Consider the following 17,802-nt stretch of genomic DNA (forward strand, 5'->3'; position numbering starts at 1 on the left):
TCAACTCCATCCTCATTATCTCAATCATAGCATTTCTTGGGCATCCTAAGATAATTCTCATGGCTTCATTTTTGTACCTTCTCCAACTTGCCCATCCTACCTTTACCAAAACAAGAAATGACAGGTGCAGCATAATCAATAAGAGATCTTACAGTACTCAAGTATAACATTCGTAGCACAGAGACTCCCACTCCCTTTCCACAGCATGCCAAGGCCTTCAGAGGTTGTAATCTCTTCCGACATTGACCCAACAGTCTGTTCATCTCAGCTTCCAAACTCTCATGGGTATATCCAATATATGTACCTATATATTTATATATTTTAACTTTTTATATTTGTACCATTTATTTTAAATATAATAGGCCTCCGACTTCTGAATTCAAACTACATTAAAAAATTCAAAAAGTTTGATTTCTATGCTATTCATTAGTGTATTAAACAGGGTGGGACTCACAAGGTACCACATGAAATAGGAAAGAAATGAAGGAAACTACAGACACATGGAATAAATGGGAGAATACTGGAATAGATAAAACTATGGTTAACACAAAGAAAACAAAGAGTGGTGCTAATTGGGAATGAATCTGATTGGGGAAATGTGGTGAATGGGATACCACAAGGGTCCATTTTGGGGCCAACCCATTTTGTCATATACACCAATGGCATAGATGAGAATATTACATACCACATCATCAAATTTGCTGATGGCACAAAGATCTTTGGTGAAGTGGGAAGTGAAAATGATATTAAGACCTTACAAAGAGATCCAGATGAACTCTACGAATGATCAGAAAAATTGCAAATGCTTTTTAATGTCGATAAATGCAAGACCTTTCATGTGAGGCATAACAGTCCACGTCACAACTACCAAATTAACAACATTACCCTAAACACTAAACACTAAAAGTTGCACAACAAGTGGGAGCGGCAGTAAAAAAAAGTTAAACAAACCCTGGGAATAATCAAGCAAACTTTTACCTTTAAGTAAAAGAAGGAAGTCATTTAATTGTATAAGTCTCTGGTGCGCCCCACCTGGATTACTGTACCCAAGCATGGAGACCTTATCTTCAGAAAGATATGGCTGCTCTGGAGAAAGTGCAACACCGGGCAACAAAAATCATTCCAGAGGTAAGTCAACTCACGTATCAGGAAGGGTTGAGGGCCGCAGGGCTAACAACACTACCAACCATGCATGACAGGGCGGACCGCATTGAAACAGTTAAAATACTGAACAATTTGGTGGATGTTGATGCGGACAACTTCGTCAAACGGTCAGATGTAACACAAACAAGGAGCAACAGTGTCACGCTCAACAAGCCTCAATGTAACACAAACAGAGAGCAACAGTGTCAAGCTCAACAAGCTACAATGTAACACAAACAGAGAGCAACAGTGTCAAGCTCAACAAGCTACAATGTAACACAAACAGAGAGCAACAGTGTCAAGCTCAACAAGCTACAATGTTCTCTGTTTGTGTTACATTGAGGCTTGTTGAGCTTCACACCGTTGCTCTCTGTTTGTGTTACATTGAGGCTTGTTGAGCTTCACACCGTTGCTCTCTGTTTGTGTTACATTGAGGCTTGTTGAGCTTCACACCGTTGCTCTCTGTTTGTGTTACATTGAGGCTTGTTGAGCTTCACACCGTTGCTCTCTGTTTGTGTTACATTGAGGCTTGTTGAGCTTCACACCGTTGCTCTCTGTTTGTGTTACATTGAGGCTTGTTGAGCTTCACACCGTTGCTCTCTGTTTGTGTTACATTGAGGCTTGTTGAGCTTCACACCGTTGCTCTCTGTTTGTGTTACATTGAGGCTTGTTGAGCTTCACACCGTTGCTCTCTGTTTGTGTTACATTGAGGCTTGTTGAGCTTCACACCGTTGGTCTCTGTTTGTGTTACATTGAGGCTTGTTGAGCTTCACACCGTTGCTCTCTGTTTGTGTTACATTGAGGCTTGTTGAGCTTCACACCGTTGCTCTCTGTTTGTGTTACATTGAGGCTTGTTGAGCTTCACACCGTTGGTCTCTGTTTGTGTTACATTGAGGCTTGTTGAGCTTCACACCGTTGCTCTCTGTTTGTGTTACATTGAGGCTTGTTGAGCTTCACACCGTTGCTCTCTGTTTGTGTTACATTGAGGCTTGTTGAGCTTCACACCGTTGCTCTCTGTTTGTGCCACATCTGACCGTTTGACGAAGCTGTCCGCATCAACATCCACCAAATTGTTCAGTATATTGAACGTTTCGATGAGATCAAATATATAGAATATTTACAACAACTATTTGGTCGAACGTACAAATAATGTTCACGTTATAAACTATTAATTGATCAAGACGATAAAAAAAAAATAGCGAACCCCAAAAATTCCTAGGCTTAAAATAGCACACATATGTACTATATTAGGCCTAAAATAGCACACATATGTACTATATTAGGCCTAAAATAGCACACATATGTACTATATTAGGCCTAAAATAGCACACATATGTACTATATTAGGCCTAAAATAGCACACATATGTACTATATTAGGCCTAAAATAGCACACATATGTACTATATTAGGCCTAAAATAGCACACATATGTACTATATTAGGCCTAAAATAGCACACATATGTACTATATTAGGCCTAAAATAGCACGCATATGTACTATATTAGGCCTAAAATAGCACACATACGTACTATATTAGGCCTAAAATAGCACACATACGTACTATATTAGGCCTAAAATAGCACACATACGTACTATATTAGGCCTAAAATAGCACACATATGTACTATATTAGGCCTAAAATAGCACACATATGTACTATATTAGGCCTAAAATAGCACACATACGTACTATATTAGGCCTAAAATAACACACATACATACTATATTAGGCCTAAAATAGCACACATACGTACTATATTAGGCCTAAAATAGCACACATACGTACTATATTAGGCCTAAAATAACACACATACATACTATATTAGGCTTAAAATAGCACACATACGTATTATATTAGGCCTAAAATAGCACACATACGTACTATATTAGGCCTAAAATAGCACACATACGTACTATATTAGGCCTAAAATAGCACACATACGTACTATATTAGGCCTAAAATAGCACACATATGTATTATATTAGGCCTAAAATAGCACACATATGTACTATATTAGGCCTAAAATAGCACACATATGTACTATATTAGGCCTAAAATAGCACACATATGTACTATATTAGGCCTAAAATAACACACATACGTACTATATTAGGCCTAAAATAACACATTAGACCTGGGACTGCTTAGATAGGTTGGGTTATTTAGCCAATCTTCAATTGACCAAGAATGCCATCTGAACAACTCAATGATACAGAATGTGAACTAATGGCTGCAAGCATACACTTGTGTGCGTTTGACTAAACTGTTGGTGTGAGCACCATCCCGGGCGGGGCAGTAATTGAGTAGTTAACTGTATAGGTAGAGTTGACTGTATGGAGCACAGCTGACCGTATAAACAGAGTTGACTGTACCGAGAGTTACGAAAGTTAACTGTTTGCAGATATGACTCATTTTTTCGAAAGGAAGTTGACTGTAAGTGTTAACTGACTGAGGATATAACATTTTTTGTAGCGTTGACTGGTGGGGCCTGACTGGTGGGGCCTGACTGGAGGGGCCTGACTGGTGGGGCCTGACTGGAGGGGCCTGACTGGAGGGGCCTGACTGCTGGGGTCCTGACTGGTGGCGCCTGACTGGTGGGGCCTGACTGGTGGGGCCTGACTGGTGGCGCCTAACTGGTGGGGCCTGACTGGTGGGGCCTGACTGGAGGGGCCTGACTGGAGGGGCCTGACTGCTGTGGTCCTGACTGGTGGCGCCTGACTGGTGGGGCCTGACTGGTGGGGCCTGACTGGTGGGGCCTGACTGGTGGGGCCTGACTGGAGGGGCCTGACTGGTGGGGCCTGACTGGAGGGGCCTGACTGGTGGCGCCTGACTGGTGGGGCCTGACTGGTGGGGCCTGACTGGTGGGGCCTGACTGGTGGGGCCTGACTGGAGGGGCCTGACTGGAGGGGCCTGACTGCTGGGGTCCTGACTGGTGGCGCCTGACTGGTGGGGCCTGACTGGTGGGGCCTGACTGGTGGCGCCTAACTGGTGGGGCCTGACTGGTGGGGCCTGACTGGAGGGGCCTGACTGGAGGGGCCTGACTGCTGTGGTCCTGACTGGTGGCGCCTGACTGGTGGGGCCTGACTGGTGGGGCCTGACTGGTGGGGCCTGACTGGTGGGGCCTGACTGGAGGGGCCTGACTGGTGGGGCCCGACTGGAGGGGCCTGACTGGAGGGGCCTGACTGCTGGGGTCCTGACTGGTGGCGCCTGACTGGTGGGGCCTGACTGGTGGGGCCTGACTGGTGGCGCCTAACTGGTGGGGCCTGACTGGTGGGGCCTGACTGGAGGGGCCTGACTGGAGGGGCCTGACTGCTGTGGTCCTGACTGGTGGCGCCTGACTGGTGGGGCCTGACTGGTGGGGCCTGACTGGTGGGGCCTGACTGGTGGGGCCTGACTGGAGGGGCCTGACTGGTGGGGCCTGACTGGAGGGGCCTGACTGGTGGCGCCTGACTGGTGGGGCCTGACTGGTGGGGCCTGACTGGTGGGGCCTGACTGGTGGGGCCTGACTGGAGGGGCCTGACTGGTGGCGCCTGACTGGTGGGGCCTGACTGGTGGGGCCTGACTGGAGGGGCCTGACTGGTGGCGCCTGACTGGTGGGGCCTGACTGGTGGGGCCTGACTGGAGGGGCATGACTGGAGGGGCATGACTGGAGGGGTCTGACTGGAGGGGCCTGACTGCAGGGGTCCTGACTGGTGGCGCCTGACTGGTGGGGCCTGACTGGTGGGGCCTGACTGGTGGGGCCTGACTGGTGGCGCCTGACTGGTGGGCCTGACTGGTGGGGCCTGACTGGTGGGGCCTGACTGGTGGGGCCTGACTGGAGGGGCCTGACTGGTGGGGCCTGACTCGAGGGGCCTGACTGGTGGGGCCTGACTGGTGGGGCCTGACTGGAGGGGTCTGACTGGTGGAGCCTGACTGGTGGGGCCTGACTGGAGGGGCCTGACTGGCGGTTCCTGTCTGGAGGAAGAGACTGGAGGGGCCTGACTGGAGGGGCCTGACTGGTGGAACCTGACTGGAGGGGCCTGACTGGTGGGGCCTGACTGGAGGGGCCTGACTGGTGGGGCCTGACTGGAGGGGCCTGACTGGTGGGGCCTGACTGGAGGGGCCTGACTGGTGGGGCCTGACTGGAGGGGCCTGACTGGTGGGGCCTGACTGGTGGGGCCTGACTGGTGGGGCCTGACTGGTGGGGCCTGACTGGAGGAAGAGACTGGAGGGGCCTGACTGGAGGGGCCTGACTGGTGGGGCCTGACTAGTGGGGCCTGACTGGTGGGGCCTGACTGGAGGGGCCTGACTGGAGGGGCCTGACTGGTGGGGCCTGACTGGTGGGGCCTGACTGGTGGGGCCTGACTGGTGGGGCCTGACTGGAGGGGCCTGACTGGAGGGGCCTGACTGGAGGGGCCTGACTGGCGGTTCCTGTCTGGAGGAAGAGACTGGAGGGGCCTGACTGGAGGGGCCTGACTGGTGGGACCTGACTGGAGGGGCCTGACTGGTGGGGCCTGACTGGAGGGGCCTGACTGGTGGGGCCTGACTGGAGGGGCCTGACTGGTGGGGCCTGACTGGAGGGGCCTGACTGGTAGGGCCTGACTGGAGGGGCCTGACTGGAGGAAAAGACTGGAAGGGCCTGACTGGAGGGGCCTGACTGGTGGGGCCTGACTGGAGGGGCCTGACTGGAGGGGCCTGACTGGTGGGGCCTGACTGGAGGAAGAGACTGGAGGGGCCTGACTGGTGCGGCCTGACTGGAGGGGCCTGACTGGTGGGGCCTGACTGGAGGAAGAGACTGGAGGGGCCTGACTGGAGGGGCCTGACTGGTGGGGCCTGACTGGAGGGGCCTGACTGGTGGGGCCTGACTGGAGGGGCCTGACTGGTGGGGCCTGACTGGAGGGGCCTGACTGGTGGGGCCTGACTGGAGGAAGAGACTGGAGAGGCCTGACTGGAGGGGCCTGACTGGTGGGGCCTGACTGGAGGGGCCTGACTGGTGGGGCCTGACTGGAGGAAGAGACTGGAGGGGCCTGACTGGTGGGGCCTGACTGGAGGAAGAGACTGGAGGGGCCTGACTGGTGGGGCCTGACTGGAGGAAGAGACTGGAGGGGCCTGACTGGTGGGGCCTGACTGGAGGAAGAGACTGGAGGGGCCTGACTGGAGGGGCCTGACTGGAGGAAGAGACTGGAGGGGCCTGCCTGGTGGGGCCTGACTGGAGGAAGAGACTGGAGGGGCCTGACTGGAGGAAGAGACTGGTGGGGCCTGACTGGAGGGGCCTGACTGGAGGGGCCTGACTGGAGGAAAAGACTGGAGGGGGCTGACTGGAGGGGCCTGACTGGTGGGGCCTGACTGGAGGGGCCTGACTGGAGGGGCCTGACTGGAGGGGCCTGACTGGTGGGGCCTGACTGGAGGAAGAGACTGGAGGGGCCTGACTGGAGGAAGAGACTGGTGGGGCCTGACTGGTGGTGCCTGACTGGAGGAAAAGACTGGAAGGGCCTGACTGGAGGGGCCTGACTGGTGGGGCCTGACTGGAGGGGCCTGACTGGAGGGGCCTGACTGGTGGGGCCTGACTGGAGGAAGAGACTGGAGGGGCCTGACTGGAGGGGCCTGACTGGTGCGGCCTGACTGGAGGGGCCTGACTGGTGGGACCTGACTGGAGGAAGAGACTGGAGGGGCCTGACTGGAGGGGCCTGACTGGTGGGGCCTGACTGGAGGGGCCTGACTGGTGGGGCCTGACTGGAGGGGCCTGACTGGTGGGGCCTGACTGGTGGGGCCTCACTGGAGGAAGAGACTGGAGGGGCCTGACTGGAGGAGCCTGACTGGTGGGGCCTGACTGGAGGGGACTTACTGGTGGGGCCTGACTGGAGGGGCCTGACTGGTGGGGCCTGACTGGAGGAAGAGACTGGAGGGGCCTGACTGGAGGGGCCTGACTGGTGCGGCCTGACTGGAGGGGCCTGACTGGTGGGGCCTGACTGGAGGGGCCTGACTGGTGGGGCCTGACTGGAGGAAGAGACTGGAGGGGCCTGACTGGAGGGGCCTGACTGGTGGGGCCTGACTGGAGGGGCCTGACTGGATGGGCCTGACTGGAGGGGCCTGACTGGTGGGGCCTGACTGGAGGAAGAGACTGGAGGGGCCTGACTGGAGGGGCCTGACTGGAGGGGCCTGACTGGTGGGGCCTGACTGGAGGGGCCTGACTGGTGGGGCCTGACTGGAGGGGCCTGACTGGTGGGGCCTGACGGGAGGGGCCTGACTGGTGGGGCCTGACTGGAGGAAGAGACTGGAGAGGCCTGACTGGAGGGGCCTGACTGGTGGGGCCTGACTGGAGGGGTCTGACTGGTGGGGCCTGACTGGAGGAAGAGACTGGAGGGGCCTGACTGGTGGGGCCTGACTGGAGGAAGAGACTGGAGGGGCCTGACTGGTGGGGCCTGACTGGAGGAAGAGACTGGAGGGGCCTGACTGGTGGGGCCTGACTGGAGGAAGAGACTGGAGGGGCCTGACTGGAGGGGCCTGACTGGAGGAAGAGACTGGTGGGGCCTGACTGGTGGGGCCTGACTTGTGGGGCCTGACTGGTGGGGCCTGACTGGAGGGGCCTGACTGGTGGGGCCTGACTGGAGGGGCCAGACTGGTGGGGCCTGACTGGTGGGGCCTGACTGGTGGGGCCTGACTGGTGGGGCCGGACTGGTGGGGCCTGACTGGTGGGGCCTGACTGGTGGGGCCTGACTGGTGGGGCCTGACTGGTGGGGCCTGACTGGAGGGGCCTGACTGGTGGGGCCTGACTGGTGGGGCCTGACTGGAGGGACCTGACTGGTGGGGCCTGACTGGAGGGGCCTGACTGGTGGGGCCTGACTGGAGGGGCCTGACTGGTGGGGCCTGACTGGTGGGGCCTGACTGGTGGGGCCTGACTGGAGGGGCCAGACTGTTGGGGCCTGACTGGTGGGGCCTGACTGGAGGGGCCTGACTGGTGGGGCCTGACTGGTGGGGCCTGACTGGTGGGGCCTGACTGGAGGGGCCTGACTGGAGGGGCCTGACTGGTGGGGCCTGACTGGAGGGACCTGACTGGTGGAGCCTGATTGGTGGGGTCTTACTGGTGGGGCCTGACTGGAGGGGCCTGACTGGTGGGGCCTGACTGGTGGGGCCTGACTGGAGGGGCCTGACTGGTGGGGCCTGACTGGAGGGGCCAGACTGGTGGGGCCTGACTGGAGGGGCCTGACTGGTGGGGCCTGACTGGAGGGGCCTGACTGGTGGGGCCTGACTGGTAGGGCCTGACTGGAGGGACCTGACTGGAGGGGCCTGACTGGAGGGGCCTGACTGGTGGGGCCTGACTGGAGGAAGAGACTGGAGGGGCCTAACTGGTGGGGCCTGACTGGTGGGGCCTGACTGGAGGGGCCTGACTGGTGGGGCCTGACTGGAGGGGCCTGACTGGAGGGGCCTGACTGGAGAGGCCTGACTGGAGGGACCTGACTGGTGGGGCCTGACTGGAAGAAGAGACTGGAGGGGCCTGACTGGAGGAAGAGACTGGAGTAAGCGTCCAGGGTGTTTGGCGGGAAAGCTGCCCGACAGGTGAACGCTGATTGGCTGGAAGGCGCCCAAGAGTTATCGATCCTCCTCTAATGTGCGGTGAGCCGAGGCTCTCCACCAATAGGAGAGCTCGTTTGCGCTGACCTATTGAGCTATGTTGAAAACACACTTGTTATAAGGATATATACTGAGGTAAACCTCGCTTCTCTTTATATACACTGAGAGTTTATACTAACCCTTCTTCAGTCTTTAATAACCCTTCAGGGGTTGATAGGCCTTAATAACCCTTCAGAGGTTGATAGGCCTTAATAACCCTCCAGAGGTTTATAGGCCTTAATAACCCTCCAGAGGTTGATAGGCCTTAATAACCCTCCAGAGGTTGACAGGCCTTAATAACCCTCCAGAGGTTGATAGGCCTTAATAACCCTCCAGAGGTTGACAGACCTTAATAACCCTCCAGAGGTTGATAGACCTTAATAACCCTCCAGAGGTTGATAGGCCTTAATAACCCTCCAGAGGTTGATAGACCCTAATAACCCTCCAGAGGTTGATAGGCCTTAATAACCCTCCAGAGGTTGATAGACTTTAATAACCCTCCAGAGGTTGATAGACCTTAATAACCCTCCAGAGGTTGATAGACCTTAATAACCCTCCAGAGGTTGATAGACCTTAATAACCCTCCAGAGGTTGACAGGCCTTAATAACCCTCCAGAGGTTGACAGGCCTTAATAACCCTCCAGAGGTTGATAGGCCTTAATAACCCTCCAGAGGTTGATGGGCCTTAATAACCCTCCAGAGGTTGACAGGCCTTAATAACCCTCCAGAGGTTGACAGGCCTTAATAACCCTCCAGAGGTTGATAGGCCTTAATAACCCTCCAGAGGTTGATGGGCCTTAATAACCCTCCAGAGGTTGATAGACCTTAACAACCCTCCAGAGGTTGATAGACCTTAATAACCCTCCAGAGGTTGATAGACCTTAATAACCCTCCAGAGGTTGATAGACCTTAATAACCCTCCAGAGGTTGATCGACCTTAATAACCCTTAAGAGGTTGATATACCTTAATAACCCTCCAGAGGTTGATGGGCCTTAATAACCCTCCAGAGGTTGATAGGCCTTAATAACCCTCCAGAGGTTGATAGACCTCAATAATTCTCCAGAGGTTGATAGACCTTAATAACCCTCCAGAGGTTGATAGACCTTAATAACCCTCCAGAGGTTGATAGACCTTAATAACCCTCCAGAGGTTGATAGACCTTAATAACCCTCCAGAGGTTGATAGACCTTAATAACCCTCCAGAGGTTGATAGACCTTAATAACCCTCCAGAGGTTGATAGACCTTAATAACCCTCCAGAGGTTGATAGACCTTAATAACCCTCCAGAGGTTGATAGACCTTAATAACCCTCCAGAGGTTGATAGACCTTAATAACCCTCCAGAGGTTGATAGACCTTAATAACCCTCCAGAGGTTGATAGACCTTAATAACCCTCCAGAGGTTGATAGGCCTTAATAACCCTTCAGAGGTTGATAGGCCTTAATAACCCTCCAGAGGTTGATAGACCTTAACAACCCTCCAGAGGTTGATAGACCTTAACAACCCTCCAGAGGTTGATAGACCTTAACAACCCTCCAGAGGTTGATAGACCTTAATAACCCTCCAGAGGTCGATAGACCTTAATAACCCTCCAGAGGTTGATAGACCTTAATAACCCTCCAGAGGTTGATAGACCTTAATAACCCTCCAGAGGTTGATAGACCTTAATAACCCTCCAGAGGTTGATAGACCTTAACAACCCTCCAGAGGTTGATAGACCTTAACAACCCTCCAGAGGTTGATAGACCTTAATAACCCTCCAGAGGTTGATAGACCTTAATAACCCTCCAGAGGTTGATAGACCTTAATAACCCTCCAGAGGTTGATAGACCTTAATAACCCTCCAGAGGTTGATAGACCTTAACAACCCTCCAGAGGTTGATAGACCTTAATAACCCTCCAGAGGTTGATAGACCTTAACAACCCTCCAGAGGTTGATAGACCTTAATAACCCTCCAGAGGTTGATAGACCTTAACAACCCTCCAGAGGTTGATAGACCTTAACAACCCTCCAGAGGTTGATAGACCTTAACAACCCTCCAGAGGTTGATAGACCTTAACAACCCTCCAGAGGTTGATAGACCTTAATAACCCTCCAGAGGTTGATAGACCTTAATAACCCTCCAGAGGTTGATAGACCTTAATAACCCTCCAGAGGTTGATAGACCTTAATAACCCTCCAGAGGTTGATAGACCTTAATAACCCTCCAGAGGTTGATAGACCTTAATAACCCTCCAGAGGTTGATAGACCTTAACAACCCTCCAGAGGTTGATAGACCTTAACAACCCTCCAGAGGTTGATAGACCTTAACAACCCTCCAGAGTTTGATAGACCTTAACAACCCTCCAGAGGTTGATAGACCTCAATAACCCTCCAGAGGTTGATAGACCTTAACAACCCTCCAGAGGTTGATAGACCTCAATAACCCTCCAGAGGTTGATAGACCTTAATAACCCTCCAGAGGTTGATAGACCTTAATAACCCTCCAGAGGTTGATAGACCTTAATAACCCTCCAGAGGTTGATAGACCTTAATAACCCTCCAGAGGTTGATAGACCTTAACAACCCTCCAGAGGTTGATAGACCTTAACAACCCTCCAGAGGTTGATAGACCTTAACAACCCTCCAGAGGTTGATAGACCTTAATAACCCTCCAGAGGTTGATAGACCTTAACAACCCTCCAGAGGTTGATAGACCTTAATAACCCTCCAGAGGTTGATAGACCTTAACAACCCTCCAGAGGTTGATAGACCTTAACAACCCTCCAGAGGTTGACAGACCTTAACAACCCTCCAGAGGTTGATAGACCTTAATAACCCTCCAGAGGTTGATAGACCTTAACAACCCTCCAGAGGTTGATAGACCTTAATAACCCTCCAGAGGTTGATAGACCTTAATAACCCTCCAGAGGTTGATAGACCTCAAGACCCAACACCAAACAGCCTCTTGTGTCGTCTGGCTCTATAAACTCTTCAGTAATTAGTAATAAATGAACCTTATTTACTGAGTCTTTACTCTATATAATTAATCTTCTGTAAAATAATTCTTGTGAATATTTGATTGTAATTTAATTGAGTGTCCAGAGAACGATATACGATCTTAAGAACGATATTGAGTTTATGATAACGAACTGAGAATGATATCGTTCTTGATAAGGATAACAAAAGGATATTTAGATCGACAATGAGCTTAAGAAAAAGTATATTGGGAACGAAATTTGTTAAAAGAGAACAATTTTGAGAACGATATGAATTTCTTGTGCACGATATCATGTTCTTGGGAAAGTATATCATGTTCTTGAGCACGATATCATGTTCTTGGGAAAGTATATCATGTTCTTGAGCACGATATCATGTTCTTGGGAAAGTATATCATGTTCTTGGGCACGATATCATGTTCTTGGGCACGATATCATGTTCTTGAGCACGATATCATGTTCTTGAGCATAATATCGTGTTCTTGAGTATATTATCGTGTTCTTGAACATGATATCGTGTTCTAGTGCACGATATCATGTTCTTGAGCACGATATCATGTTCTTGAGCACGATATCATGTTCTTGAGCACGATATCATGTTCTTGAGCACGATATCATGTTCTTGAGCACGATATCATGTTCTTGAGCACGATATCGTGTTCTTGAGCACGATATCATGTTCTTGAGCAGGATATCATGTTCTTGAGCACGATATCATGTTCTTGAGCACGATATCATGTTCTTGAGCAGGATATCATGTTCTTGAGCACGATATCATGTTCTTGAGCACGATATCATGTTCTTGAGCACGATATCATGTTCTTGAGCACGATATCATGTTCTTGAGCACGATATCATGTTCTTGAGCACGATATCATGTTCTTGAGCACGATATCGTGTTCTAGTGCACGATATCGTGTTCTTGAGCACGATATCATGTTCTTGAGCACGATATCATGTTCTTGAGCACGATATCATGTTCTAGTGCACGATATCATGTTCTTGAGCACGATATCATGTGCTAGTGCACGATATCATGTTCTTGAGCACGATATCGTGTTCTAGTGCACAAGAACACTTGAGGTTATCTCGAGGTTATCTTGAGATGATTTTCGGGGCTTAGCGTCCCCGCGGCCCGGTCCTCGACCAGGCCTCCTTTTCGTTAAACCCCCCCCCCCCCAGGAAGCAGCCCGTAGCAGCTATCTAACTCCCAGGTACCTATTTACTGCTAGGTGAACAGGAGCATCAGGGTGAAATAAACTCTGCCCATTTGTTTCCGCCTCCACCTGGGATCGAACCCGGAACCTCAGGATTACGAATCTCGAACGCAGTCCACCCAGCCGTCAGGGAAAGGGAATGTTTAGAGAGGGAGAAAATGAGATCGAGGAATGAAGTAGAAAGACGATTTACAATTTACAATTTACAATTTACAATTTAAACTAAGTTTATCAATTATATATTTACAATTATAGGTGCGATAATTCACATATTCCACCTGAGTGACTCCAAAATAATTATAGCGTCTGACGGGAGGGAGCCGGTCGGCCGAGCGGACAGCACGCGGGACTTGTGATCCTGTGGTCCTGGGTTCGATCCCAGGCGCCGGCGAGAAACAATGGGCAGAGTTTCTTTCATCCTATGCCCCTGTTACCTAGCAGTAAAATAGGTACCTGGGTGTTAGTCAGCTGTCACGGGCTGCTTCCTGGGGGTGGAGGCCTAGTCGAGGACCGGGCCGCGGGGACACTAAAGCCCCGAAATCATCTCAAGATAACCTCAAGATAACCTCAAGACGCCTCCAGTGTCAGGCGTGACTTGGCTCTCCTTGTGTGTAAATATGCACACACACATTTATGGTGTTTCATCAGGCTGTGTGTGCCGTCAGTAAGTGTTGACGGCGCCAGGCATCTGTATCGCACCATCGGCGTAGTTTCCTGTGGTCCAGCATCAAGCAGTTCTTATCTCATATCTTATATATCGCCGATCTAATCTCTCAATTACCAGACTCTGGCACGATATCAGTCAGATGACACACAACTTTGGTACTGATAATGTTGGTCTAAAATACAATATGTTATCTTTTATCGTGGACGAGATACTGTTTATTGTTCTTAAGATATTAAATACACTTCATTCATTCTTGTGAAGAACTTTATTAGGCTTCGTTCATTCTCATTTAAAATCTGATTGACTTCATTCATTCTCAACTTTACTAGGCTTTATTCATTCTTGTTTAAAATCTGAAAAGTTTCATTCATTCATGTTAAAAATCTGAAAGACTTCATTCATTCTTGTTAAAATCTGAAAGGCTTCATTCATTCTTGTTAAAAATCTGAAAGGCTTCATTCATTCGTGTTAAAAATCTGAAAGACTTCATTCATTCCTGTTTAAAATCTGAAAGACTTCATTCATTCCTGTTTCAAATCTGAAAGGCTTCCTTCATTCGCATTAAAAATCTGAAGACTTCATTCATTCTTGTTAAAATCTGAAAGGCTTCATTCATTCTTGTTAAAAATCTGAAAGGCTTCATTCATTCTTGTTAAAATCTGAAGACTTCATTCATTCTTGTTAAAATCTGAAAGGCTTCATTCATTCTTGTTAAAAATCTGAAAGGCTTCATTCATTCTTGTTAAAATATGAAAGGTTTCATTCATTCTTGTTAAAATCTGAAAGGGTTCATTCATTCTTGTTAAAATCTGAAAGGCTTCATTCATTCTTGTTAAAATCTGAAAGGCTTCATTCATTCTTGTTAAAAATCTGAAAGGCTTCATTCATTCGTGTTAAAATCTGAAAGGCTTCATTCAATCTTGTTAAAAATCTGAAAGGCTTCATTCATTCGTGTTAAAATATGAAAGGTTTCATTCATTCTTGTTAAAATCTGAAAGGCTTCATTCATTCCTGTTAAAATCTGAAAGGCTTCATTCATTCTGGTTAAAAATCTGAAAGGCTTCATTCATTCCTGTTAAAATCTGAAAGGCTTCATTCATTCTGGTTAAAAATCTGAAAGGCTTCATTCATTCGTGTTAAAATCTGAAAGGCTTCATTCATTCTGGTTAAAAATCTAAAAGGCTTCATTCATTCATGTTAAAAACCTGAAAGGCTTCATTCATTCGTGTAAAAAAACTGAAAGGCTTCATTCATTCTTGTTAAAATATGAAAGTTTTCATTCATTCAGGTTAAAAATCTGAAAGGCTTCATTCATTCGCGTTAATATTCTGAAAGGCTTCATTCATTCACGTAATATTCTGAAAGGCTTCATTCATTCGTGTTAAAAAATCTGAAAGGCTTCATTCATTCATGTTAAAAATCTGAAAGGCTTCATTCATTCATGTTAAAAATCTGAAAGGCTTCATTCATTCTTGTTAAAATAAGAAAGGTTTCATTCATTCATGTTACAAATCTGAAAGGCTTCATTCATTCATGTTAAAAATCTGAAAGCCTTCATTCATTCGTGTTAAAAATCTGAAAGACTTCAATGCTATTTTACCGTCATAAAACCCGTTCCAGGAAGTTCTTGTGATATAGTTATCTTGATATAGTTATCTATGATCGCATGATAACACACGATAACGCTTAACTGTATGATTGTAATCTTCAAGGTGGATCTCGCGATTTCCACCTACGTACAAATTGCAGTGGTTTAGCCCGACCAAACACGTCACAAGTTAGACACTGTGTGAGGGGTAGTGGTCACTGTGTGAGGGGTAGTGGACACTGTGTGAGGGGTAGTGGACACTGTGTGAGGGGTAGTGGACACTGTGTGAGGGGTAGTGGACACTGTGTGAGGGGTAGTGGACACTGTGTGAGGGGTAGTGGTCACTGTGTGAGGGGTAGTGGTCACTGTGTGAGGGGTAGTGGACACTGTGTGAGGGGTAGTGGACACTGTGTGAGGGGTAGTGGTCACTGTGTGAGGGGTAGTGGACACTGTGTGAGGGGTAGTGGACACTGTGTGAGGGGTAGTGGTGCACTGTGTGAGTGGTAGTGGACACTGTGTGAGGGGTAGTGGTCACTGTGTGAGGGGTAGTGGTCACTGTGTGAGGGGTAGTGGACACTGTGTGAGTGGTAGTGGTCACTGTGTGAGGGGTAGTGGTCACTGTGTGAGGGGTAGTGGACACTGTGTGAGGGGTAGTGGTCACTGTGTGAGGGGTAGTGGACACTGTGTGAGTGGTAGTGGTCACTGTGTGAGGGGTAGTGGACACTGTGTGAGGGGTAGTGGACACTGTGTGAGGGGTAGTGGACACTGTGTGAGGGGTAGTGGACACTGTGTGAGGGGTAGTGGACACTGTGTGAGGGGTAGTGGACACTGTGTGAGGGGTAGTGGACACTATGTGAGGGGTAGTGGTCACTGTGTGAGGGGTAGTGGTCACTGTGTGAGTGGTAGTGGACACTGTGTGAGGGGTAGTGGTCACTGTGTGAGGGGTAGTGGACACTGTGTGAGGGGTAGTGGACACTGTGTGAGGGGTAGTGGTGCACTGTGTGAGGGGTAGTGGACACTGTGTGAGGGGTAGTGGACACTGTGTGAGGGGTAGTGGACACTGTGTGAGGGTAGTGGACACTGTGTGAGGGGTAGTGGTCACTGTGTGAGGGGTAGTGGTCACTGTGTGAGGGGTACTGGACACTGTGTGAGGGGTAGTGGACACTGTGTGAGGGGTAGTGGACACTGTGTGAGGGGTAGTGGTCACTGTGTGAGGGGTAGTGGTCACTGTGTGAGGGGTAGTGGACACTGTGTGAGGGGTAGTGGTCACTGTGTGAGGGGTAGTGGACACTGTGTGAGGGGTAGTGGACACTGTGTGAGGGGTAGTGGTGCACTGAGTGAGGGGTACTGGACACTGTGTGAGTGGTAGTGGACACTGTGTGAGGGGTAGTGGACACTGTGTGAGGGGTAGTGGACACTGTGTGAGGGGTAGTGGACACTGTGTGAGGGGTAGTGGTGCACTGTGTGAGGGGTAGTGGTCACTGTGTGAGTGGTAGTGGTCACTGTGTGAGGGGTAGTGGACACTGTGTGAGGGGTAGTGGACACTGTGTGAGGGGTAGTGGTGCACTGTGTGAGGGGTAGTGGACACTGTGTGAGGGGTAGTGGACACTGTGTGAGGGGTAGTGGACACTGTGTGAGGGGTAGTGGACACTGTGTGAGGGTAGTGGACACTGTGTGAGGGGTAGTGGTGCACTGTGTGAGGGGTAGTGGACACTGTGTGAGGGGTAGTGGACACTGTGTGAGGGGTAGTGGACACTGTGTGAGGGGTAGTGGACACTGTGTGAGGGGTAGTGGACACTGTTTGAGGGGTAGTGGTCACTGTGTGAGGGGTAGTGGACACTGTGTGAAGGGGTAGTGGTGCACTGTGTGAGGGGTAGTGGTCACTGTGTGAGTGGTAGTTGTCACTGTGTGAGGGGTAGTGGACACTGTGTGAGGGGTAGTGGACACTGTGTGAGGGGTAGTGGTGCACTGTGTGAGGGGTAGTGGACACTGTGTGAGGGGTAGTGGTCACTGTGTGAGGGGTAGTGGACACTGTGTGAGGGGTAGTGGACACTGTGTGAGGGGTAGTGGACACTGTGTGAGGGGTAGTGGACACTGTGTGAGGGGTAGTGGACACTGTGTGAGGGGTAGTGGACACTGTGTGAGGGGTAGTGGTCACTGTGTGAGGGGTAGTGGTCACTGTGTGAGGGGTAGTGGTCACTGTGTGAGGGGTAGTGGTCACTGTGTGAGTGGTAGTGGACACTGTGTGAGGGGTAGTGGACACTGTGTGAGGGGTAGTGGACACTGTGTGAGGGGTAGTGGACACTGTGTGAGGGGTAGTGGACACTGTGTGAGGGGTAGTGGTCACTGTGTGAGGGGTAGTGGACACTGTGTGAGGGGTAGTGGTCACTGTGTGAGGGGTAGTGGTGCACTGTGTGAGGGGTAGTGGTCACTGTGTGAGGGGTAGTGGTCACTGTGTGAGTGGTAGTGGTCACTGTGTGAGGGGTAGTGGTCACTGTGTGAGGGGTAGTGGTCACTGTGTGAGTGGTAGTGGACACTGTGTGAGGGGTAGTGGACACTGTGTGAGGGGTAGTGGACACTGTGTGAGGGGTAGTGGACACTGTGTGAGGGGTAG

General features: G+C 50.5%; 1 protein-coding gene across 1 annotated transcript in view; it reads left to right on the forward strand.

Annotated features, from left to right (window-relative positions):
- The first annotated feature begins 1,188 nt into the window (after positions 1-1,188).
- LOC138363715 (periaxin-like) overlaps positions 1,189-17,802 on the forward strand; it is a 29,023-nt gene continuing 12,409 nt past the window's right edge. The window contains exon 1 of the mRNA XM_069323104.1: positions 1,189-1,370. Coding sequence (XP_069179205.1) covers positions 1,189-1,370 — 182 coding nt within the window. The remainder of the gene's footprint in view (positions 1,371-17,802) is intronic.

The sequence above is a fragment of the Procambarus clarkii genome, chromosome 11 (genome assembly GCF_040958095.1).
Source record: "Procambarus clarkii isolate CNS0578487 chromosome 11, FALCON_Pclarkii_2.0, whole genome shotgun sequence".
Lineage (NCBI taxonomy): Eukaryota > Metazoa > Arthropoda > Malacostraca > Decapoda > Cambaridae > Procambarus > Procambarus clarkii.